This window comes from Giardia intestinalis, chromosome 4 (assembly GCF_000002435.2).
Source record: "Giardia intestinalis strain WB C6 chromosome 4, whole genome shotgun sequence".
Lineage (NCBI taxonomy): Eukaryota > Fornicata > Diplomonadida > Hexamitidae > Giardia > Giardia duodenalis.
The window spans coordinates 1,367,305-1,391,812 of NC_051859.1; the positions used below are offsets into that span (position 1 = coordinate 1,367,305).

Here is a 24,508-nt window from a genome sequence, read left to right on the forward strand (position 1 = left end):
ATGTTCATGGTACTAACGGGCAGTGGCTCGATGGGTAGATCAGTCGTAGCTTGTAGACTCCTAAGGCTATCCAGGTGGAGCGGTGGGTCAAGGCAAGGACAACTCCAAGCTGTACTAGAAGGTAGCGCTGGGTACCATTCCAACCCTCGGAGGATGCTTCCAAAACGACTGCACAACTCGACGAGGAGACACGTAGTCGTGCTAGAAGTTGCTGGTCCAGGCTGGTAGCTCTGGATAAGAAGTTGTCTCCCAGTGTTGTCTGCAGCAATAAGATGGACCTCGAGTGCGCGCACGCTGCCGCGGACTGTCGCCCTGCCACTCGGAGGGATGCGGTGGACCCGCTCGTGGTAGAAGGCAGCGAGGGCCTACGACGTCCTTCCAGTGGGCGCAGGAGTGGCCAGCGTCAGCTGTGGGGCCGCTCGAACAGGCTCAGCCCTCGTACCGGCTCCTCCCCGGCCGCTTCATTCACGGTGCCACCGAGAAGACGCGTGCCCTGACTCGCGAACCAAGGCGCTGACCATGGAGCAGCGACATGCGGTAAGTAGAGTACAAAAAATCCACAACACCGGCAAGCGATGCACTCGGGCAAAGGTGCCTCCTGCCTCGGGAGATCATGCATCTAGACACCGATGCTGCTCTTCCGTTGCTGCGGCTCCAGGCTTCCAGATAGTCCGGCCCTTTCCAGTATCACACATCCTCTTCTATCTGACATGAGACCAGGACTACGGTGCTCTGAGCTCTGAACGTCGCCCTATGGGTGTGGCGGAATTTTACAGCCCTCACTGTCGAGCGGCCTTACCCATAGGCATCCCCACAGCTCAGGGCCAGCAGGCGTAGGTGGCGCCCTTGCAGTGAGCCCCAGAGAACAGCCAGCGCGGAGTTTGATACGATCCTTATCATACCTCGCCAGACCTGGTCGAGAGCGCCCCCATTTTCCATAGAATGGCCCCCAACACAGTCCCAAGGCTGGGCGTAATGGGCAGCCTTTGGATTGCAGGGCGACACAGTGGATACTAGTGCACCCCGGCGAGACCTTGTGACCTGCTTCAGAGGTTGCAAGAAATGCCCGTCTCTGGCCTACGTTTGTGCTAACGCTACGGTTTCAGAACGAAGCGAGGGAAGAACGCCTTGCCAGGCTCCGTGGTAGCCCGTCTGTTTGGGAGACTGCAGATTACTGACTTGTGCGAGGCAACCGGAGGAGCCTGCTAGGCCAGACTACGAGGACTATGAGAGCCGCGGACATAGCAGCCACACGGCCCCTACCTTCTTTCGGCTTCTCGAATCTCAGTTGGCGCATCTGGCTGTGCACGACTCTATTTCCCTTTGTCAGGTGCATGGCGCGAGGGTAGAGCAGCCCAGTCACAGCGTTCAACGCGTCTACTGCTGGATGGGCCCGAATAGTAGAAGAATGCCTATGGGTGTAATGACAGCGGCGATTCACGGGCAGTCCACGATTGTACGTTCCACAGCCACCGACCGGAGTAGCCTTCGACTGGGCGTGTCTATACTAAGCCGTGGGCTGCTCTTCGAGGCTCTAGATGCGTTTGATCCCTGCTCATGCATCCTGGCCTTATGCCTGCGGGTCTTTGGCTCGCAGCTATCTGGGCTTTGTCTACCATGGACCGTTCGCTATGTATCCTTGTTCCTGGAAAGCCCTCTAATGGCTGACAGAACAGGATCACAGGCTCCTGTGTCGCCGCAGTACGTGTCCGTTTCCTTCACCAGGTGATCGTACTCTCGCAAATGACTCTGCCACCGGCTCTGTCGTCTTGGAAGAGTCTATACTGCAGGACTTCCCGTGAACTGTTTCTATGCAGATTAGAAATCTTACGTGCTTACCAACGTAGGGATCCAATAACATGGCGCCATGCTCACAGTCCCAGGGTCACCAGACAATGGAGCACGGGGCTGAGAAACTCAGATTGCAGCAGTCCAGCTCTTGAGAATCCCTGCATATATTAGGACAGAGTGACTGGGCTAGCACACAGTGACATATTGAACCAGCCAGAGAGGCAAACAATCTCCTCTCATGTAAGACCCCTGTATATCTAGGGCGCCCAGACCATCTGAACTCGTAGGCATGCATCCAGTTCAATATCGGTAATCTAAGCACTGATAGACCGGTTGTGAGGCAGAGCCAGTGCCGACCCCAAGAGCTCAACTGCTCTGAGGCAGCACATTGTAGGCTATAACATTCTACACACTTCTGCTGATCGACCTCGCGCTCCAGCTGGCGGCAGAGGAGTGCACAGAAGTAGCTGATGGCCGCCACAGCCACTGCACGGGCCTCCAGGGCAGGGGGTCTCTCTGCCACTGCAATCTGCAGCAGCGTGGGGGCCGCCCCGTGTGCTGCCCCCTCTGCCGTAGCGGGGCTTCAGGCATGCCATCGGGACTGTCCGACGGTCGCCGGTTGGGCCCTGTGTGACAGCAACAGACGAGAAGACTGTCCCACAACGACATGCCCTCGCTGGAGGACTGTCAGCAGGGCGGGGGAAGCTGCGGCCCACTGGGCGGGTGAACGATCTCCGTGGGTCCAGGCGCACTTCACTGCGGGTCTGTCGGCTCAGGCTCTGATGGGCGCCGCGATCGCTCTGCCCGGTCTGGCAGATCACGGGGGACCTGAGGCCGGCCTATTGGGAGGAGGACCGGGACCCTCGCTGATGGTCGAGCAGAGTCACCACAGGGGGGCATGAGCTCGAGTGAATGAGGGCCCTCTTAGCAGCGCGCATGTCAACCGAGCAAGGAGAATGACATAGCAGACACCAAAGGAGCCATGACCTTCTGAGCCCTCTGAGGTTTGTACTAGGCTCGCTGGGCTTATCAATCTCAGGCTCTGGTTCGCTCGAGTGAGCACTGCAAGGGTGGGAAGGGAACCTAAATGGAGATAAGCCTCCACAAGTGGCGGACAGAGTATCTGTGATCGACACTTGCCACTGATGCTGTCTGGCAACTTGGCTTCGAGAGGCCCATTGAGTAGGCACTCCAGGCAGTAACAACGCAGTCAGCTAGCCACTGCTCTAGACTGCTCCTGGAGACCTGCAGCGAGGAAAGGCGAAGTCCCTAGAGCTTACCGATGCAGTGCCAGAGCTTATGCTCTTCTTCGATGATCTGCTGAGGCTATCTCAACGGCTCCAAGATTATGGAGAGGGAAGCTTGATAGTAGGAATTCATAATCAGTGCTGCTCAGGACCCAGTAAGCCCTCCTCTCCAGTCATGGCGAGCTGCCGGGCCCTGGGAACGTCAGATGGCCTTGCCGATGTGCATGGGCGGTGGGTAAGAGTTCCTCAAATGTCTACGGTTCACCGGAGCTGTTTTACTACAGGCTGTCAGGCTTCTTCCATGACATCACAGGGTTTTTGAAGCAGAGGCCCGGCAGAAAGAAGGTGGTGATAAGATAGCCAGGTCTCCAGCAGTGCAACAGAGAAGACCCTTGCTCTATTAACCACGACTCGCTTCTGTTTCTGGACACAATCGAGCATTGACTGAAGTTACTCACGGGATCCTTGGGGTGTGCTCGTAGGCAAGGGTCCTAGCAGCACAACGCTGAAGATGACTGGTAGACGGAATGAAGAAGTCCGAAGCTCTAGTGCCCACCCTGCACTGGTGCCCAGCCGGCTACAACCCCACAATTGAAGTCATCTCTCATTGGGCACTTGCCACACAAGGCAAGAAGAGCAGAGGGGATCCAGGGCGTACAATCCGTGTTTGGTGCGCTATCTGGATGATCTGTAAACAATACCGTGAATCGCAAGCTTACCAGTACACGCGTTTCCTTTGTGACCATGGAATAAAAATGTCGTCTACAGATTATTCAGGTCAATTCCTTCAGGAGCACGACTGCGCCCCACCCCTCATGTCTGAGAAGAACACCGACGATGAGTATACGAGCGAAGACAGTCCCACCGAGTCTTCAGAGATGGATGGTGAAGATGGCGTGGACGAGGACGGCGTCACTGAGCTCATGAAGGCGGCCAGACGAAACGACGTAGATGCAGTGAAGCGCTATATTCCTCAGCAGGCGGGAATGGTGGCGAAGTTTTTCAGGGCAAGGATGGTAGATATACACGGGGGGACGGCCCTGATGGTCGCCGCGGTGCTTGGACACGCTGAGGTGGTGAAGCTGCTGATGAAGCACGAGAGCCGCATGAGGAGCAGCAATGAGTACACGGCCCTCATGTGGGCGACAGCCAACGAGCGTATCGAGGTTGTGAGGCTACTCCTGGATGCTGAGGGCTGCATGGAGAGGGACAGGGGCTTTACTGCCCTCACAATTGCAGCATACTTTGGTTGTTTGGACTGTGTCAAAGTGCTGTTGGAGAAGGAGAAGTACATAAGCAGCAGGTCTGCTCTTTGCGTAGCTGATATGAATGGTCACCCCGAGGTGGTGTCTCTTCTCAAGAGTGAAGGCGTTGGACTGGAGGAGCCCCGTCTACGGATGCCGCCCAGAAAGCCCGTGAGTGAACGCGCCTAACTGTTGATTGCATCCGACGATGGACTAGAATCTCCCTCAGCTGTGCAGCAAACAGACACCTCAATGAAGTGGTGGCTGTCAGTGGATCACGCAGCTGCCCGTTTCCGCAGAGGCCAGGGAGAGCAGGCCTCCTTGCCCCTGGCCAGCACTGGAACGCCGGTGGGTGAAACGGTCGCACGGGTGGCCTTCTCGCTCCTGATGCAGTAGTCCTCCGCAAGCATTGGTCACTACAGATCTGTAGACATAAACCTCTGTGGAAACAGATCGTTTCCAAAACGGTAGATTACCAAAATAATACCAGGATGGACACTGCCTTGTCTGGGTCTGCAACAACAGCTGTCAGTGTCCCACCGTTCACCCCTAGGGAGGTTCATGAGCGGTTAGGTGATGTGCTTAATGAAAACACCATGGGGACAGTCTACTCTCTCAAAGCTATCTGGGCCTCGCTGTAAAGGTCATTCAGCTTGGAGACCTGGACAAGGATGACGTGGAAATCATCAGACTAGAGCTGACCACCCTCCCCGACCTCTCCAACCCAGGGGTTCTCAGGCACCACCAGGTGCTTACGGACGAGGGCTTCACCTACATCGTCATAGACCGCCACGACAAGACCCTCGAGCGCCTCCTTATAGAGCACAAACGAAGGAAGACTCTCATCCCTATCGCTGTGATCCTCTCCGCCATGAAGCAGGTCGCTGCCGCCCTCGCCTACCTCCACGGCCTCAGCGAGGTAAGTGCTAACAGGCTTGTCCACCGCGACCTCAGGCCTACCAGCATCCTTATCAGCGCAGACGGAGAGCGCTTCGTCATTGCTGATTTCGGCCTCTGTAAGGACGCCCTGTGGAGTGGGAGCACTCTCATGGGAATAATGGCGTACATGGCCCCCGAGGTGCTCCTCCGTAATGAGACCAGCCCTGCTTCCGACGTGTGGAGCCTCGGGGTCATCCTCTACGAGATGGCCACTCTAAGGAAACCGGACTTCCTAGAAGGTAAAGACCCAGCAGAGGTCTTCGTGACGGGTGGAGGCCGGACCTGAGCGGTGTCACTGATGGCTTCATAAAGAGTGTTCTGGAGAGGATACTCGTGCTGGAGCCAGAGAGGAGGCCGATGGTCAGGGAGCTGCACGAGACGCTCGCTACATTCGACATCCCAGTTAGTGAGCTGGGGCATCGGTGTGTGGCGCTAGAGGACAAGTGCAGCGCCTTGGAGACTGCGATGAGTAATATTAATGACAGGATTGCTATTCTTGAGGCGGCCCTCGAGAGCAAGCCGACCAGGGACCGCGCCGAGCTCTGGATGCATCGATGGAGAGGAGCTCTTAGTATGTTATCCACAACCAGCCATCGTCTCCGGACGGTCGAGAAGTGGGCGCAGCTTACCCATGAGACCTCTGAGCGCACCTGCAGGCGGGCCCAGCGATACAGCGACAGCAATGTACAGGAGTGCGCCCCGAACAATCACTCCACAAAGGTGCGTTCTGAGTCTGGCCCTCACCGATCCTGTTCCTATCGAAGCCAGGGGGAACTGCGCTATCAGCCGACCTCTGGTGGGTGTGCTCCTATCTTGTCCTTCTCCAGTACAACTGATCAAGGAGAGTAAGAGCGGCTGTCTCTCACTGCTCGCGGCAACACACCAGCCTGACGGAAGAGCAGTGGCACGTGTACTCCGGCTAATGTTGGTAGGATTTCTCCTAGTTTGTGCAACCGTGCTGGCAAAGGACACCGGGAAGACCGCATGCGAGCTTTCCAACACAGAATGCGCCCAAAACCTGAAGGACGCGGGCTGCAAGACGTGCGTCGGGACGGAGCCTGACCAGACGTGCACTGAGTGTACAGATCCCTCCCACAATGTACAGATTGACAAGAAGAGTTGCGACGCCAACTGCCCGGAGCACGCCGCGGCCAACTCGAAAGTGTGCGGGTGCGTCGCTGGGTACCAGCCGACTCCCGGGCAGAACCAGTGCGAGCTTTCCAACACAGAATGCGCCCAAAACCTGAAGGACGCGGGCTGCAAGACGTGCGTCGGGACGGAGCCTGACCAGACGTGCACTGAGTGTACAGATCCCTCCCACAATGTACAGATTGACAAGAAGAGTTGCGACGCCAACTGCCCGGAGCACGCCGCGGCCAACTCGAAAGTGTGCGGGTGCGTCGCTGGGTACCAGCCGACTCCCGGGCAGAACCAGTGCGAGCTTTCCAACACAGAATGCGCCCAAAACCTGAAGGACGCGGGCTGCAAGACGTGCGTCGGGACGGAGCCTGACCAGACGTGCACTGAGTGTACAGATCCCTCCCACAATGTACAGATTGACAAGAAGAGTTGCGACGCCAACTGCCCGGAGCACGCCGCGGCCAACTCGAAAGTGTGCGGGTGCGTCGCTGGGTACCAGCCGACTCCCGGGCAGAACCAGTGCGAGCTTTCCAACACAGAATGCGCCCAAAACCTGAAGGACGCGGGCTGCAAGACGTGCGTCGGGACGGAGCCTGACCAGACGTGCACTGAGTGTACAGATCCCTCCCACAATGTACAGATTGACAAGAAGAGTTGCGACGCCAACTGCCCGGAGCACGCCGCGGCCAACTCGAAAGTGTGCGGGTGCGTCGCTGGGTACCAGCCGACTCCCGGGCAGAACCAGTGCGAGCTTTCCAACACAGAATGCGCCCAAAACCTGAAGGACGCGGGCTGCAAGACGTGCGTCGGGACGGAGCCTGACCAGACGTGCACTGAGTGTACAGATCCCTCCCACAATGTACAGATTGACAAGAAGAGTTGCGACGCCAACTGCCCGGAGCACGCCGCGGCCAACTCGAAAGTGTGCGGGTGCGTCGCTGGGTACCAGCCGACTCCCGGGCAGAACCAGTGCGAGCTTTCCAACACAGAATGCGCCCAAAACCTGAAGGACGCGGGCTGCAAGACGTGCGTCGGGACGGAGCCTGACCAGACGTGCACTGAGTGTACAGATCCCTCCCACAATGTACAGATTGACAAGAAGAGTTGCGACGCCAACTGCCCGGAGCACGCCGCGGCCAACTCGAAAGTGTGCGGGTGCGTCGCTGGGTACCAGCCGACTCCCGGGCAGAACCAGTGCGAGAAGGCCCCTAACACGCAGTGCAATACTCCCAACTGCAAGACCTGTGACAACCCCAAAACAGACAACGAAATCTGCACCGAATGTAATGATGGCAACTACCTCACCCCGACAAAGCAGTGCACGCAGAGCTGCGGAACAATAGGAAGCTACTATGATGGAGACAAAGCGTGCGAGCCTTGTGATCCTAGCTGTGCTGGGTGCACCACAAAGGGGCCAGCGAAGTGCACGCTGTGTCCTCCCGGGAAGAGGCTCCAGTACACCAATGATGATCCTAATCAAGGTGGATCTTGTGTAGATGAGTGCAAAGCAGAGATGGACGGGTGTGCAGAGTGTGGAGCGATAATCGGCGGTACGAAGTACTGTTCAAAATGCAAGGAAGATAAGTGGGCACCTCAGAATGGCGTGTGCGCTAATTCAGTAACAAGGAATTCATTCTGCACGAACGCAGCAGGTGGTGTATGCACTCAGTGTGCTGCAGATCATTTCCTTCAAGATGGCGGTTGCTACAAACTCGGCAGACAGCCTGGTGTCCAGATATGTGCAGCGGCGGGTCCCAATAGCCTGTGTACTACGTGCGTAAATGGACAGAGACCAGATACCAATACTGGAGCCTGTCCTGTGTGTCCAACAGGCTGTGACACATGTACAGGGACATCCTCGCGGGCGCCCGAATGCCAATCTTGCCTTCTGGGATACTATTTCGATTCTGATAAAAAACTGTGTGTGAAATGTACCGAGAATAGTAGTGCTATTCAAGGTGTTAGCAGCTGTGTGAGCTGCGCTCCTCCATCTAACAATCAAGGATCTGTCGTCTGCTACCTCATAAATGATAGCGGTAGCACAAACAAGAGTAGCGGGCTCTCCACGGGGGCCATAGCGGGGATCTCCGTTGCTGTGGTCGTTGTTGTGGGGGGTCTCGTAGGGTTCCTTTGCTGGTGGTTCCTCTGCCGGGGCAAGGCGTGACTTAGGTAGTGAATGCTGTACAATGTGTGATAGAAGGTGATAGTGGGTGATAGTGTGATAATGGAGTGTGATATGTACAGCAGCCAGTGATGGAGTGTGCACTGCTTGTAACACAGCTAACCAGTACATATTCCAGAACAAGGCTACGACAGTGACCCCTGGTGGGGAGTGCATACTGTGCCATGATGCCACGGGAGCGAATGAGAACAAGGGAGTGGCTAATTGCCTCAAGTGCACGGCACCAGCTAATAGTCCAGGGGCTGCCACGTGTACTGAGTGCATGTCTGGCTTCTCAGGAGACTCGTGTGCTACTCAATGCGGAGGAGACTGTGCCGCCTGTGATAAGAGTAACCAAAATCAGTGCACCTCTTGTAAGACTGGGAAGTACCTGAAAGAGAATCAATGTGTGGAAAAAAGTGCATGTAACAACAATCACTACCCCGATGACACTAGCATGACCTGCGTCGCCTGTAGCACCATACAAGATTGCACAGCATGCACAATGGACCAGTCCACGGGGAAGCCAAAGTGCACTAACTGCGGTGCCAGTAAGATCCCCAGGACGACTCTCGACGGAACCTCGACCTGCGTGACAAAAGGGTATGATCAGTGTCAAGGCACAGATAAGGAGCTGTTCATGAAGGAGGACCAATCGGCGTGCTTATTATGCGGAGACAATACTGAGGATACATCTGAGTCCAATAAAAACCAGGGAACTCCTAATTGCAAGACCTGTACCAAGACAGCATCCACTAAACCGGTCTGTGAGACGTGCAAGGATGGCTTCTTCTTTAATACTGGTGATAAGACATGTACAAACAAGTGCGATGCCACCTGCAAGACGTGCTCTGCTGCTACAGATGCTAACCGATGCTTAACTTGTATGCCCGGATACTTCCCCATCGATAGTACAGATCAACAAGGGAAGAAGTGCGTCCCATGCGATAGTGTGGACGACAAGGGTCGCGAAGGGTGCAGTGTCTGCTCTAACACTGGTGGATTCAAGTGTACTGAATGTAAGGTGAACTATAAGAAGCAGTCCAATGGAGATGCAGGGGATGACTATACATGTGTGAAGACCTGCGAGGATGAGACTGCCTGCGGGGGTACTTCTGGGGCTTGCGATGCAATAGTGATTGATGCTAATGGAAAGGAGCTTCACTATTGTTCTTATTGTGGAGAAGCTAATACGTATCCTATAGATGGGAAGTGTAATAGTGCTAAAGCAAATAATCAATGTGATCAAGGTGTATGTACACAATGCACCAACAATTACTTCCTGTATATGAATGGTTGTTACAAGGTTAATACAGAACCAGGTAGCCTCATGTGCAAGACATCAAGTAAGGAGGGTGTCTGTACAGAAGCAGCCAACAATAAGTACTTCCTGGTCCCAGGGGCATCCAACACTGATCAATCCGTGCTAGCTTGTAGTAATCCTCTAGGCACACTAATAGGCACTGATAGTACCGCTAAGGCATACGTGGGAGTATATGGCTGCTCCCAGTGTACAGCCCCAGTAGCTCCATCTGAGACTGGTATGACCCCCGCTGTCTGTACCTCCTGTGACAGTGATAAGAAGCCCAACAGGGATGGCACTGGGTGTGTGCTGTGCTCTGACACCAACTGCAAGAGCTGTGTGGTGGACGGTGTGTGTGGGGAGTGCAGTGATGGGTACAGTCTAGAGGGTGGCAAGTGCGTGTCCACTGGCGCCAACAGGGGCGGGCTCTCCACGGGGGCCATCGCGGGGATCTCCGTCGCTGTGGTCGTCGTCGTGGGGGGCCTCGTGGGCTTCCTCTGCTGGTGGTTCGTGTGCAGGGGGAAGGCGTAGGTACTTAGGTAGTGAATGCTATACAATGGGTGATAGTGTGATGATAGTATGATAGTGGAGTGTGATATGCACAGCAGCCAAGGATGGAGTATGCACTGCTTGTAATACAGATAGTCAGTACATATTCCAGAACAAGGCAGACAAGGTGACCCCTGGTAATGAGTGCATCCTGTGCTCTGATACTAAGGGAGCAGATGGATATACGGGAGTGGCCAACTGCGCCACATGTACAGCGCCAGCTAGTAGTACAGGACCTGCCACGTGTACAGAGTGCCAAGCAGGGTTCGTTAAGAAGGGTGATGCATGTGAGAAGTGTGATCCGTCCTGTCTGACCTGTGAGACATCGGCGGCCCAGTGCACATCGTGTCCAGAGGGGAAGTACCTCAATGGGAATCAATGTGCTGATAACTGTGGTAATGATAAGTATGCTGATCCAGAGTCGGGAACGTGCAAGGCATGTAGTACAATAACTGATTGCACAGAATGCTCCTTTGACGAAGCTAAGGGGAAGCCGAAGTGCACAGCCTGCGGTAGTCAGAAGATCCCCAGGACGGCCCTCGACGGGACCTCGACCTGCGTCGATAAAACGCTTGAAGGATGCAAGGGCACTGACAAGGAGCTGTTCATAAAGGAGGACCAATCGGCGTGCTTATTATGCGGAGATACTACAGGAACTAACAACGATAAGGGGATTGCTAATTGTAAGACATGCACTAAAACACAAGCTAACGCCGCACCTGTCTGTGAGACGTGCAAGGAGGGATACATTAAGAAGGGAGCTGATGCGGCCGCCACGTGTGAGGCTTGTCATCAGAACTGTGCCACATGTTCTGAAGCTACGACAGAAAATAAGTGCCTGACCTGCAAGGAGGGGTTCTTCCTGGCCGGCACCGGCGAAGGAAAGTGCATCTCGTGCAAAGACGGGGCAGAAGGATCGTACAAGGGAGTCCCTGGATGCGCTCGCTGCGACGCCCCGTCTGCTGCTGGACCAGCTGTGTGCAAAGCCTGTGACCACGGGTACTCTTTACAGGGAACAACGTGTGTGAAGACTTGTGAGGACCCCACGGCTTGTGGCGGGACAGCTGGAGCCTGCGATGCTATAGTAATCGACAATGATGGAGTAGAGCATCATTACTGTTCCTATTGTGGAGAGAGTGGTAAGTATCCTATCGATGGTCTCTGTGTTGATTCAAATGGAAAGCAAGGAAATACTTGTAACAACCATGTCTGTGAGTCTTGTACTACGGGGTACTTCCTATACATGAACGGCTGCTATGATGTGTCGAAGGCTCCTGGCAACCTCATGTGCAAGACAGCAGCCAACGGGGTCTGTACTACTCCCAATGCCAACAATAGATACTTCATAGTACCAGAGGCACAGGCTACTGATCAGTCCGTGCTAGCCTGTGGCAACCCATTAGGCACATTGATAGGTACTGATAGTACCGCTAAGGCATACGTGGGAGTGGATGGCTGCTCCCAGTGTAAAGCGCCAACACAGCTAGACACTCCTGGTATGGCTGCTGCTGTGTGTACCTCTTGTGACAGTAGTAAGAAGCCCAACAAGGACGGCAGTGGGTGCTTCACATGTGCCGTTAGTGGATGCTCGCACTGCAACAGAGACAACATGTGCGAGGCATGTAGTAGTGGTAAGAAGGTGAGCCCTGGGAGGAAGTCATGCGTGGATGGCTGTCCCAGCAACTCCACTGACACCGACTCTGTCTGTGTGTGCAGTGATGGATACAGCCCTGATGATGCTGGGACCTCCTGTGTGTCCTCTGGCGCCAACAGGAGCGGGCTCTCCACGGGGGCCATCGCGGGCATCTCCGTGGCTGTCATCGCTGTCGTGGGGGGCCTCGTCGGCTTCCTCTGCTGGTGGTTCCTCTGCCGGGGGAAGGCATAAGTACTTAGGTAGTAAATGCGTCACTAGTGGTGCAGCTGCCTGACAAGCGGGTATGCCTCATATACTTCACCAGCCAGCCTGCAACTGGGAGCAGGGGTGGCCGCTCCCCTGCCCCCGAGCGTGCTCTGCACAGCGCCGTTGACACCGTCATGGCCGGGGACGGTGCACTCGATATTCCGTGTTCGCTCTTGACGAGCTGCATCGATGCGAGGAGGGGTGCTTGATGTGGGCAGTTTTGGTACTGTCCATGCGATAGGTAGCTATCCAAGACTCAGAGTAGGAAGCTCACGGAGGCCACTGAAGTTGCGCTGGCCACCATTTCCAGACGCTCACACCCAGGCGTCATTAGGCACTACCGGATGCTCAGAGACGCTCACTCCATCGTCATCGTCATGGACCGCTGGGATCGGTGCCTCAAGATGTGATTGCCGATTGTGCAAGAACCGGTAACCCTACCGATACAGTGCTCTCCATCATGGAGCAGATCGCCATCATCCTCGCCTACCTTCACGACCCCGACAAGGTCGATGCCAGTAGAGATGGCAGGCTCAGCTCTTGCGGACTTCGGGCTCTGAAGGATGTCCTGCACAATGGGAGTGCCATTTTGGGAACCAAGCATACATGGCCCCCAAGACCCACCTCAGGGGCGAGGCCGGCCCTACGTCAGACGTCGAGTCTTCGGTGCTATTGCCTATGAGCTCTTCACTTTCAAATGCCTGATCTCCTGGGAGCAGCACCCGAGGAATGTCTTCGTTAATGGGTGGAAGCTCAGACTGAGTGCAGTTGAAGATGAGTTCACAAGAGCCTCGAGAAAGTGCTCACCAGACTATTCTAGGCATTCAGTTCCTCTGCTAGTAGATGTAGTACTCGAGACGTGGACCGGGAATACAGGTCACTCGATTGCACCTTGTATAGTACCAGTCATGAGGCTGACCCTCCTAAACACTGGTTTATCAGTAATAAAGAGCAAGCCTTCCAGGAACCTACACCGAGCAATCCCACACTCACAAAGGCTCTCTCACAAGCATGGCTCTAGCTGCTAGAAGTTGCGTTATCAGACTTTCTAACTCTAGAGCTCGTCAAGCTATAGGTAGTTAGAATTCATTGGGGTTAAGGAGCAAACCATTAAAAGCAACAAAGTGATTGAGCTCTACTAACAGTTCACCAGCTCAGAGGGAGGTTAGATGGGTGTAGAGCATTAGGGAGGCTAATCGATAAAGAGCTCATTCGGAAATGAACACCTGGCAAAGGACGTTACATACCAACTGGCCCGTAGTCGTTGAGAACAGTGGCGCTAACGTCTTAAGAGCGAAAAGTAAATCTTCTACAAATGTACATGCTGGCATTCATTAGCTGTGTCCAATGAATAATTAATAAATGACAAATCAACTTGTAATGATTCTAAATCAATTGTCCCTCAAAAACAAATGCACCATCCGACGATCTACTGGGCGCAACGCAAGGACGTTGTCTACATGAGGCTCTCTGTATCCTCTGCCACAGACGTGAAGTTCAAGATCGCCGAGGAAACGATTCACTTTGCTTGCAAGAGTGGTGGGAATGACTATGCCTGCAAGCTCACTCTTTTTGCACCGATCAATCCGGACGAGTCCAAATATAAAGTGACTGGCCCCTGCATAGAGTCGATTCTTCAGAAGAAAGAGGCGAGCGATGAGTTTTGGACTAGTTTGACAAAGACCAAGCTGCCTTACGTGCGCATCGATTGGGACCGCTGGGTCGACGAGGGCGAGGACGAGAACACCGCAGGGGCGCTCCCCAACCCCAACGACATGGATTTTGCTAGTATGATGAAGAACATGGGCGGTGGAATGCCCGGCCTGGACGGGATGAACTTCGATCCCAGCAACTTCAAGATGCCGGAGGGTGCCGACTTCGGAGATGAGGAGGACGACGACAACAAAGACGAAGAGGACGGGCCCGACGAGGAGAAGAAGGAGTCTGGCGAAGAGAAGGCAGAGGAGTAAATGCCTGGCAATTATTTACTTGTGCTTGGGACCCGATCAGAGCTTCAAGTTGAGGGGCCCCTTCCTTGAGATCCTGTGGGCGTTATTCCCGTCATACTGGAGCTCTCCCCTCTCCCTCAAGTCCTCATACTCCTCCTTCGTGAACTCTGTGAAGCCCCAGTTCCTGGACTCGACGATGGCCTGGCGACCCGGGATCTTGAACTTGGCACGCCTGAGCGCATCCTTTACATAGTCCTTGGCGCTGGCCCTGCACCTAACCGAGAGCAGAGGCTGGCCGATGGAGACTCGCGCAACAGTGCCTTGGGGCTTCCCCCACGCTCCACGCATCCCCGTCTGCAAGCGATCGGCGCCAGCGCACGAGAGCATCTTGTTGATGCGGATCACGTGGAACGGGTGGACACGAATGCGGAGGTGGAACGAATCTTTCCCTGCCTTCTTTGCGATGTACTTGTTGCAGGCAATACGACACGCCTCCAAAGCTTCCGAGGAGACCTGCTCCTTCTCTCCTGAAAGAAGGTGGAAGCAGTACGGGAAGTCGTTAACCTTCGCCCTGCGGTTTCCGAGGTCAAAGTATCGGATTTTTGGGTCAGGAACCCCACGGCAGAAGCGCGACTTGGGGTACGGCTTGTTCTTCTGATAGCGGTAGCAACGTGCTGGTCTGCGTCCCATCTCGGGGGAGTCTTATAAACTCGTATGAAAGTGAATTTAAATTTGTTTACAATTCTTGGAGAGGTGTCGAACAGATGAAGATAGATGAACATGCTAGAGAGGAATGGCACCATACTTTTTTCCGAGATTGACGATCGCTTAACTAGTCAGCAAATTCGGGAGGCCCTGTTTGTCGCGTGCAGTAGTTTTGGCCCTGTTCTCCGTGTCTCGTCGAACCGTAAAGCTCTTCGTGGCAAGGCATTTGTCGTCTTTCTTTGCTTTCCAGACGCCGTGGCCTGTGCCGCACGGCTCCATGGCACTTCGTTCTTGTCAGCCTCTCTCAATGCACAAATAGTCTAGCATTACCGGATTATGTTTCGTTGCTTTTGAGTATTGCTGCTGCATATGCTACGCCAAGCAGTCCGGCTGCACCATATGTGATCATTGTGAAGGTAATAATATAATATACCTTCCCGCCATGGAAATCTAGCAAGATAAAGTCCCAGATAAGGCCTAGACAGATGGGAATGACGACTGAACGGATGGACATGGTTGCCAAGAATATCGTTAAGGGCTCTGGAGGCGTCGGAATCTCAAGCCTGCGCAAACACTGATTGGTTCTTTTCCTGGTGAAGTATGTTGTGATGGATATGACGACGGCGTTGAATAGAGAGACACCGATGATGACAATTAACGCTATAGGAATGCTATATTTAATATACCCAGTCAACTCATTCTGCAGGAAGTTATTAGTTAGTCCGAAGTATGCCAATATGAACAGCGCATTGCTACTTAGGAGGTTATCTAGTCTAGCTACTGTGATCAGCTCCTGGTGCTCAATCCTCTCTATCGTCCACTTTGCAGTGTGAATCTGCATTTTCCACCCCTAGACGCATCTACAGCGAAGGGCACCTGTTTACTTCTCCTTACCAACTGATCACTGTACAGCAACTTACAGTGCCTTACTCCACAATCTCCTCGTACACTTTGCACCACTCTTTCATACGCTCCAAGAAGGGAGCACTTGTAATAGCCTTCTTAGCTTCCCCGACAAGGTCAGGTGCGTATTTGGCTGGATCTGTTACTTTGAAGGTGAACTCCCAATCTTCTGGCTCCGTGTCACAAAACGGCTCGAGGACAGCAGTTCCCTCCAGGGGATCTTTGTCTGCAGCCTTGTAGGTCACATTCATCTTAATCTTGAAGTCATAGGAAGATCTCAGCTTCCCCTTGCGCACATTCTTGAAGGCCTCACCTTTCGCCTCCGTAACAGACACATCAATGACTTCTGTCCCACTCAACGTGTGCTGGAACGTGAGTCGCTTCTTTATCTCTGTAATAGCCCAATCAGTAAAATCCTTCTCAGACCAATGCCACCCGTTGATGTTGTGAGCACTAGGACTAGCCATCAATTTTCCTTTAATTGATCTTAGCATCCATCTAATGTTGTGCCAAATAAATTAAAATATGGAATGCTGAAAAGTTCCAAGATCTAAATTCCTAAGCCCGGGACCTAAATTCCAACCAATGCCTTTTACAACGAAGAGTATCGTGCATGAGACAATGATGGCCCCCGGGGTCGAAAACCGCCAGCATGCCTTCGGCGTGTTCATGGACACATTCAATGCGATGAGGAACTACTTTTTGGAGCACTATGAGAAGGGCATAGGGATGTTCATTCCTAGCCTTGGTGCCTTTTTCTTTGATAACATCCACGACGCTAGAACAGACCGCCCAGCCAGAATCCCCCGCTTCGTATTTCTTTCACATTTTCTCACCCGATCGGGGTTGCAGTGTCCCAAAGATCAGAACGCAGACACGCTCAATCTCAACATGGGTAGCCTCTTTGAAACAAAGGGTCCGATGCATCGTATAAACTGGACAACTGTGGCCGGAAAGGCAGGCCTCACCCCTGCAGATTGCAAGGAAGCGTGGGACCTCTTATTGAAGACTCTACAAAGTAATATCCTTTCCGGGGTAGATGGCTCTATAGATTTCGGCATTGGAACCTTTACAACAACCAATTTCAGAGGGGGTATGAAGCTTAAGAAGTGGGTGCAAGCAGACCTTTGCAACAATGGAACCCTGGGCGTTGTTAAAACTAACCAGGCCATGACAACATTGGGGACATTCAGGGTTACTGAACAGCTTCCTCGTGGGACGACCATAATTCGCAAATAACTCTGCTTGAAGGCGTGAAGAAGGAAACGATCTTTATATGTTTGTAGATTGGGACTTAGATTGGGCTTTGGACCTTGACCGCTGCTTTTTTGTGCCATACATGCATTGCTTGATCTGGACAGCAGACTCTTCGCAACTTCGTAACTCACCCAGGGTAAGCTTGTCCCATTGATCGAATGTTAACAAAATCTGCGCAAACTGATCTTTGAGACTTGTCTTGAGTTGGGTGATTAAATGTCGCTGAATAAACTGGCGAATGATGTTGGATTCTTTGTTATAGATTATCTCTACTGTAGTGCATGACACATTTGATTCGGCTCCGCAGATCCAGTCGTGGGGGATTTTGAGTGTAAGTTCGTCTCTTTGTCGCTTTCTCAAGCAATCTGCGGGTACATCAACGGTCTCCAAATGTTCATTGTCTAACCAATTTGGCGCCGGCTCCCCACAATAGCAATCCTGAAAATGGAACCTCATTTCTACTGTGACCCGAGGGTTTCCATAAGGACTCCTTGCCACATAGATTGAATAGGGAAACTCAGTAGTGGAATAAATCTTTGTCTTGATCCCTTGATACGCTAAAGGCAGATTGATGTACTCTGGAATATCCTTGAAATGGACCCGGCTTGCTGAGATTACTCCAGATTGACTTCCAGGCAGATGCTGAATTAGCAGAAGGCGCCTTTGATCCCCAGGAAAGCCTCTGGCTGTAACAAAGCGGAGCCCTATACTAGTTTGTAACGCAGTGAGGGGCATCAGAAAAGAAATGGCCTGTGTTTGCATTTTAAAATCCTGACGTGAAATGTTACAGGGAAGGATTACCAATGGTTTACCAGAGAGATTGCGAACCAATACGCAGGGAAAGAGGATTGTAGAAAATAAAAAGTAAGCAACCCAATCTGGTTTGAGTCAAGCTAGGCTTATCTATTTCGTTTGTGCATGGTGGTAATTATTCCCATTTGTACACCGCTAGCCAAGACGACGAGGGCAATTTCGATGATGACAAATATCCATAAGCGACGGGAAACAGATTTGAGGCCGCCGATAAGCCTATTTTCTCTATACTTAGAATACCTCTGGTCAGCCTGAACATTGGACATAAGTTTGTGTGCTTGATCCACAGTTACCGTGTATCGATCAACCGACGCAGAGCTAGACGCTCTAGCCACATCTATTCCAAAGTCGCAAGTTGCTACCGTCTCCTTTATACTTGCAGCTCGCGGTTGTGCACCAGTAGTATTGGTCTCAGGAGCTTCCTTTAAGATTACCTCAAAACAAAAATGGTACGTCCCTGGCTTTGTGACAGAGATAGCATAGGCTTCGCTGTCAGTGATGCTTGAGTATATAGGAGCCTTGATGCTGGGGGTGTTGATTGAAAACCGTACCTGGTAAAGGGCTGACGGATTGATGGCAACTCGCCCAGAGACTTCATCACCAGCAGCCAAGTTCTCGTGCATGCAGAACCGCTTCTTCGGCTTCAAAAAGAAGCTGAGTTCGTCGCAAAGCACCGAACTTATAACTGCAAATATGGTTAAAATCATTGCTAAGATTTTTTTTCAGACTACGAATAAAGTGATGCGATTCAGTGATCAGTTTCTTGCTCGGGTGGCTTCCCAGCTGGACCTGAAGCTCCTCTTTAGGTTCCAGGGCTTGTCACAAAGAACATACGAGGCCGGTTATCAAGTTACGGCACTCAACAATGTTGATCTGCATTATCCGGGGCTGAATAAGGTCTTGATAAAATACAGAAAGGTTCAGCAGGCATCGATAATAAGCCTCTACTCGGCTCCTGCTCGCCCCATTGGGGTCTTATTTTATCGATATTGGGTTGATCTCAAGTCTCTTTCGTTCACCTTTCAACGCTGCGACATCTTCGTTAACTTTATAAGTACTTCGCTGATTAAAGGAAAGGATGAGACGGAATCGGAGAAGAGCTTTCTGGCGTTAACAGACCTCAGCATTACTATCTACACTACAGGAGATTCCAAATACTGTTCGCCGCTAAGTGTCTTTCCTCCTGTGCATGCAGCAAAAATCAGAAGGCTGGTTTATGATTGCAAGTTTGAAACAAGAATTCCTACCGCCTTCAAGAACTTTACTGCGATTCAAGACCTTACCCTCTACGGACCAAGCGAGCCCAACTTTAGACTAATTAACATGCCAAGCCTTAGAAACTTAAGACACTTTATTGTTCATAAGGCGAACTTATATCCTGTTGAGATTCTTGCTATCCTAAAGAGTAATCCAACAATAGAGATTCTTGAGATCTATGCTATTTCTCTGGACCCTCCCCAAGACGATGGCTTTTCCTTAGTGACAATTTGTTCGGATTTAGAGCGGAAAGATGGTACTTTATGCGATGAACAAGACAGTCAATACAAACAAACCTTCCGGAAAAAGTACAGACTGAATCCGTACAAGACTGTCACCAACCTGAAAAGCATTATGATAAGCACTGCATCCCAGGTCCCTCTCGACATCGTTACCCTTGTTACTGCGTGCAGTCCCCACTTGATCAAGTTGTCTATCAGCAATTCTGTCTTTATATCGCGTCACTTTATTAAAGAAACTCGCTTCCTAGACATTCTCAAAGAAAACTTCACGTGTCATAGCGTTCTATCTCTTGCATGTACTACAGATAAGAAGCAGGAAGAGGAGGAAGAACGAGAACGCAGCAAGTGCCCAGCAGCTTTGCCTGCAGATAAAAATCGTTCTAAGCCTAAGTTACTACAGCAAAATGATGTGCCACCGGATGCTGATTTGAGTGGAATCAAGCTCGTTACCCCAACAACAACAACAGCGTCACTATCATCTGGTCAGTCGTCTATGTATTCTGGTCTAAGCTCTAACACAGACATTGTTAAGCGTCCGCCCTTCTCGTCAACAATTAAGACATGCTGTCAAGATGCTCGGATGACAACTGATAGCATGTCTACGCCTGAGCTGACATCCTCAGTAATATTTGAACAGAACGATATGTCTAAGGATGATTTAAAATCCACCTCTCTAAAGAGCTATCTTCCCTGCATTGTTACTGACGCTCTCGCGCAGATTAAAACAGATTATCGAAATGATGCTGACCTTTCTTCGGAGGACACTATACCGCCTTCTCTCTTCAAGCATAACGTTGCAGACAGCTCTCTACCTAGTTTTCAAATTAGATACTCTGAGTCTCAGCCTCATCTGGTAACGTACTCTGCACCCTACTCTTCAATTTCTACTACAACATATGTCGACAACATCCCTGATTCTACATTCAGTTTTCAATCTTCTGTATACTCAATGAGTGCAATGCTCCACAACCCCAGCCTCACTATAGATGGATATCCCAGGAAATACTATGATAGCCATCTTGCCAGAAATAGAAGTAGACTATCATCAGCTACAAATGGTATTCAAAGTACTTACAATGATATTTACAATAGTGACCAAGATAGCACCAGATCATATGTTCTAGTGAACGATGAGCCTTACAGCAGGTCTCCATCAGATGACTCTGACAACTCTGGTACAAATCAAGAACTAGATAGAGAGCAAGATTTGGACCTGGTCAGCTTTCATCATCCTCGAAACATTGTTTCCAACAAGAATGTATACTCCGGCGCTCTACCTCATCTGTCTAACAATTCTCATCAAATAACATGGAACTTCTATCCGTTTTTGAATCCTCAAGAACGGATGTTGTCTCACACCCAGAGTCCGTGGCATGCAGATGATCCTATTCATAAAAGATACCCGTTTGTTGGCCAGCTTTCCTCTCAGAAGAAGGAGCTCCCCTTTCTTAGCAAGCAGTTACAACCACCATATTACTTCAATGATCCTGCACTAGGTCACAGAACCTCTAATAAGGATGGGGATAGACACGGAGGAAAGTGCTCACAACGTCCAAACTCCGTAGGAAAGTGTTCCGGTACATCTGTAAGATTTTTCACGAAATGCCAAGACGCAACTGCCCATAAGCAACGGAGTAATGAAAGTAGCCAGCTCTCGCCGCTCAGGCCTGAATCGTGTGCTCGAAGAGCGAGGATGCACATGCGCGTATATAGTTCAATGAATGATTACAGTGGCTACGGAGTATTTACTACTTCTAGTACACGTACAGACGCATCACTAAATAATTCTGATACTGCCTCTGTCAGATCAGTGCAGTCAGGTACTCATTTGGATGCCAGTTCAGACGAGAAAGCCAGCTCGTTACCTCCAGCTAACCTAGATACTAATTTTTCCTGTAGTGCTTCATTGCCTAGCTACAAAAAGACCTGTACTATTCCATTACAGACTGAAGAAGAGCCTCTGAACAACCTAGGAAAGAACTTACTTGATGGCATTCCAAACAACCCGCTGCTGATAGCAACTGCCAAGGAATCGCCTCACGCAAACACAGCTCCGTCACCTCCTGTTAATTCACTGAGCTTGGAGCAACCATATCAGCCCTTGCAGATAAATCTATCAAAAACTACCAACGCTTCAGACTCCAGCTTTGAGAAATATGTGACGATGGTAACAGGCGTTTCTGCGAAGAAAAATAAGCTCTCTAGTCTTAGTCAGACCTTGAGCCTTTTCGGTGGCTCTTTGCCTGAGGACCTCGAGAGTAATGCTACCGCAAAACTGATACCAGGAAATACTCAGAATGCTCAAGAGCAGCAAACTACAGAAGGCCAGATAGACGAGGGTTTTAAGCCATATGCCTCGACAACAGATCTAACTTCTCGAGAAACGTCCATGATAATACCTCATAATCCAGGACTAACCAATACTTCTACATTCTCTGTGACTAGGAATATCAATTCCTTGTTGCAGAATATGTGCATTCCTCAAGACAGTGAAGAGGACCTAGATGATGCTGAGGAGGTAATGCCACAACTACTAGTATCACACCTTAGAGCCATTTCCACTCCTATAGTACATCTTCACGAATTTGAACAATCAACCCGCAACGCGCTGATTTCGGAACGAGTCCATAATACAAAGTGTTTTACCAGTCACGACGATGCTTGGTCATACATTGGCAAGTGCATGGAGTGGACTGAAGAAGATAAGATAATAGCAGGGGGCTTCTACCAACAAACTGCCTGGAAAAATGCTGCATTTATGTGTCAGCGGTACGAGAAAACATATATGGACATGGCCCGCAGTGCGGGGGTGCTAGATGGCAGCACAGATGAGGCCAGCTTCCAACCTATCATCAAGTGGCTTCATCAAGGTATAAGGTTAAAGGGACCAAAGCAGCTGAAGACAGCATATTTATGGTCCAACTACCATATGTTATCACCAATATACGACGATTGCAAGTTCACCATCAGAGATATGCAGAATGAGCTCTTTCAAGCCAAGATGAACTCACAGCTCGCTGCTATTGAGCCTTTCTTTAACACCAATATCTCGGGAAAGCCATTTTATCAGACGAAAACGGCTAATACGGGATATGTAGAGAAGATTATTCTTACGAGCAATAAGCTGCGGGCGTCCATGACCGTTGTTGCTAACGCCTCTGTCAGTACAAAGGAGCGAGGAGTGGATGCCCAAGGCGAGAAGGCAATTGCAGGTCTAAGCTTGACCTCATTATCCGGTTCTTCACAAAGCATAACGGCACCAGCTATCTCAGATAAGCAAGCAAACGAGAAAATCAAGTCGATACCTGAAAGCGAAAGCACTAAGCCCTCTAAAAAGAATTCTAGCGGATCTAGAAATGAGCAGTCAATAGGGGCCAGTAAGCTTTCGAGCCTGTTGGCCGTCATAAGAAATTACAATAAAACAGCGGGTGTGTCACCGAAAGCCGCTAAAACCCAAGCTAAGAATCCGACTCTCATTGACAGCTCTAATCCAGATCTGATTCAGGAATCAAGCAATACAAAAACAAATCCATCAGCATCTTCTTCAACTGGCAACTTGGATCAAAGCAAAGAAAATAGAAAAGTATCGGAGCAGCAAAATACGTCGCAGCTTTTGGACATATTCCGTAAAGACATACAGCTTATCGATTTACACGAAGTTCATGATGTATATAGTCTACCATTTAATAAAAATTTAGTTGCCGAGCCAGATAAGATGCTCTACTTCGACATGAGGATAAACCCTTGTGTCGATCAAATAATAGGACAAATAATAACACATGACATGCTAGAGCAGGACAAGAAGGAGCATGTGCAAAAGGTCGGGGATTCCTTCGATGGATTCAGCCAGACCAAGAACAATACCTTATTTTGCAACATTCTGCTTATTTCGACTCTTTCTAGATGCATTACAAGGATACATATGCCGTCAATCCATTTGTCGGTAGATGATATAATATTAATGGCTACTAGGTTTAAAAACCTGAGATCGTTAGAGATAGGATCACTGCCCACTCCAACATCTGACTTCCGGGACGCTCTTTCCGTTAGGGACACAACAGACGACGGCCTTGAGCAGAGACCTCGTGCAAAGAGCGACGGAGGTGCACCAGCCTTAGATGGGGCCCAAAACTCCTCAGTTGAAGCGACAATGGGCTTTATGGTACCAGCATCCTTTTCTAGAACAATCATATCCTTTCCAAGCATGACAGAACTTTTCCTTCGCAACGGCTACATGGTTGATATTCTTCTTATTCTTCAGCTATTTCCTAATCTCAAGTGCCTCCAGCTTGAAAACTGCATTCTCTTGAACACCGTTACAAATGAAATGGCCTTTTGCTCTACCAACGAATTTCGCAAGCAATTTGTTTTAGAAGAACTAACTGTCATTGGCAGTTTGAAGACAGATCGTATGACTCTCCGCAATATAATGCTGCTGTTACGCGATACTCTTACAACTGTCTATTTGAACAGGACGAGAATACCATTGCATAATATCTGGAGAAACAATGTAGTGTATATGCCCAGACTGCGGCATGTAACCCTGCAGTCAGCCATCTACGATGAGACTACTGAGATGGACGAGTACATAGCACGTTATCCAAAGATGGCCAACTATGGGCGCTGTAGCCTATCGTTGCTCGACCTTTTAGCAGTTATAGCCTGCTATCCTAATTTGGAGACTCTGTCCTTCTCACAGCTCCACACGTTTGACTACGGTGGAGTGCATGAGGCTGTTAGTAGCGCTATAATACTACGAATACTCGACCATCTTTCCGAAGCAGATGGCACTTACTGTCTAAAGCGTCTGAGAACACTGTCACTTAGGGGCGCTTCAGAAGGCGATGTTGACGTGTTTATATTGACAATGGCTAAGATCTGTGACATGAAGAGTCTGACACGTGTGTCGCTAGAGCTTTTGTTCTGGAATGGCGACATTTTGAAACCAGCTAGTCTCCAGGAATCAAAGCTTTTCTCAGATGGTTGCTCTATTTCTATAGTGTTAGATCAGACTAAGGAAACGCAGTGAGGTATAAAGTAAATGGCCGCTGAGGCCCAAAGCCAGACGGAAGGGGTGGCCGAAAGAGCAAGCTACTACAAAAAATAAA

General features: G+C 50.8%; 11 protein-coding genes and 3 pseudogenes across 11 annotated transcripts; 9 read left to right on the top strand and 5 right to left on the bottom strand.

Moving 5' to 3' along the window:
• Positions 1-3,793: 3,793 nt before the first annotated feature.
• Positions 3,794-4,471, top strand: GL50803_00112008 (Ankyrin repeat protein 1; the record flags this gene model as incomplete). The annotated part of the gene is made up of 1 exon (XM_001706620.2): positions 3,794-4,471. One exon carries the CDS (start codon positions 3,794-3,796, stop codon positions 4,469-4,471), a length of 678 nt encoding a protein of 225 aa, XP_001706672.2.
• A 691-nt stretch (positions 4,472-5,162) lies between these two features.
• GL50803_0060683 (Serine/threonine protein kinase) lies at positions 5,163-5,749 on the top strand (annotated as a pseudogene; the record flags this gene model as incomplete).
• Positions 5,750-6,143: 394 nt separating this feature from the next.
• On the top strand, positions 6,144-8,525 carry GL50803_0050181 (VSP; the record flags this gene model as incomplete). Its single annotated transcript, XM_038046137.1, has 1 exon — positions 6,144-8,525. One exon carries the CDS (start codon positions 6,144-6,146, stop codon positions 8,523-8,525), a length of 2,382 nt encoding a protein of 793 aa, XP_037901999.1.
• Positions 8,526-8,586: 61 nt separating this feature from the next.
• Positions 8,587-10,356, top strand: GL50803_0050182 (pVSP; annotated as a pseudogene; the record flags this gene model as incomplete).
• Positions 10,357-10,411: 55 nt separating this feature from the next.
• GL50803_0015206 (pVSP) lies at positions 10,412-12,259 on the top strand (annotated as a pseudogene; the record flags this gene model as incomplete).
• Positions 12,260-13,686: 1,427 nt separating this feature from the next.
• On the top strand, positions 13,687-14,244 carry GL50803_0010429 (Wos2 protein; the record flags this gene model as incomplete). The annotated part of the gene is made up of 1 exon (XM_001705994.1): positions 13,687-14,244. The coding sequence occupies one exon, from the start codon at positions 13,687-13,689 to the stop codon at positions 14,242-14,244; it is 558 nt and encodes a 185-aa protein (XP_001706046.1).
• Positions 14,245-14,280: 36 nt separating this feature from the next.
• On the bottom strand, positions 14,281-14,913 carry GL50803_0010428 (Ribosomal protein L10; the record flags this gene model as incomplete). Its single annotated transcript, XM_001705996.1, has 1 exon — positions 14,281-14,913. One exon carries the CDS (start codon positions 14,911-14,913, stop codon positions 14,281-14,283), a length of 633 nt encoding a protein of 210 aa, XP_001706048.1.
• Positions 14,914-14,997: 84 nt separating this feature from the next.
• Positions 14,998-15,252, top strand: GL50803_0010427 (putative U2 small nuclear ribonucleoprotein B; the record flags this gene model as incomplete). The annotated part of the gene is made up of 1 exon (XM_001705997.1): positions 14,998-15,252. One exon carries the CDS (start codon positions 14,998-15,000, stop codon positions 15,250-15,252), a length of 255 nt encoding a protein of 84 aa, XP_001706049.1.
• A 10-nt stretch (positions 15,253-15,262) lies between these two features.
• Positions 15,263-15,769, bottom strand: GL50803_0010425 (uncharacterized protein; the record flags this gene model as incomplete). The annotated part of the gene is made up of 1 exon (XM_001705998.1): positions 15,263-15,769. The coding sequence occupies one exon, from the start codon at positions 15,767-15,769 to the stop codon at positions 15,263-15,265; it is 507 nt and encodes a 168-aa protein (XP_001706050.1).
• Positions 15,770-15,854: 85 nt separating this feature from the next.
• GL50803_0010423 (Activator of Hsp90 ATPase) lies at positions 15,855-16,298 on the bottom strand (the record flags this gene model as incomplete). The annotated part of the gene is made up of 1 exon (XM_001705999.2): positions 15,855-16,298. The coding sequence occupies one exon, from the start codon at positions 16,296-16,298 to the stop codon at positions 15,855-15,857; it is 444 nt and encodes a 147-aa protein (XP_001706051.2).
• A 118-nt stretch (positions 16,299-16,416) lies between these two features.
• Positions 16,417-17,070, top strand: GL50803_0010422 (uncharacterized protein; the record flags this gene model as incomplete). Its single annotated transcript, XM_001706000.1, has 1 exon — positions 16,417-17,070. One exon carries the CDS (start codon positions 16,417-16,419, stop codon positions 17,068-17,070), a length of 654 nt encoding a protein of 217 aa, XP_001706052.1.
• A 33-nt stretch (positions 17,071-17,103) lies between these two features.
• On the bottom strand, positions 17,104-17,850 carry GL50803_0015205 (uncharacterized protein; the record flags this gene model as incomplete). The annotated part of the gene is made up of 1 exon (XM_001706002.1): positions 17,104-17,850. One exon carries the CDS (start codon positions 17,848-17,850, stop codon positions 17,104-17,106), a length of 747 nt encoding a protein of 248 aa, XP_001706054.1.
• Positions 17,851-17,987: 137 nt separating this feature from the next.
• Positions 17,988-18,608, bottom strand: GL50803_0015204 (Transmembrane emp24 domain-containing protein; the record flags this gene model as incomplete). The annotated part of the gene is made up of 1 exon (XM_001706003.1): positions 17,988-18,608. One exon carries the CDS (start codon positions 18,606-18,608, stop codon positions 17,988-17,990), a length of 621 nt encoding a protein of 206 aa, XP_001706055.1.
• A 34-nt stretch (positions 18,609-18,642) lies between these two features.
• On the top strand, positions 18,643-24,429 carry GL50803_0017008 (uncharacterized protein; the record flags this gene model as incomplete). The annotated part of the gene is made up of 1 exon (XM_001706004.2): positions 18,643-24,429. The coding sequence occupies one exon, from the start codon at positions 18,643-18,645 to the stop codon at positions 24,427-24,429; it is 5,787 nt and encodes a 1,928-aa protein (XP_001706056.2).
• Positions 24,430-24,508: the final 79 nt, after the last annotated feature.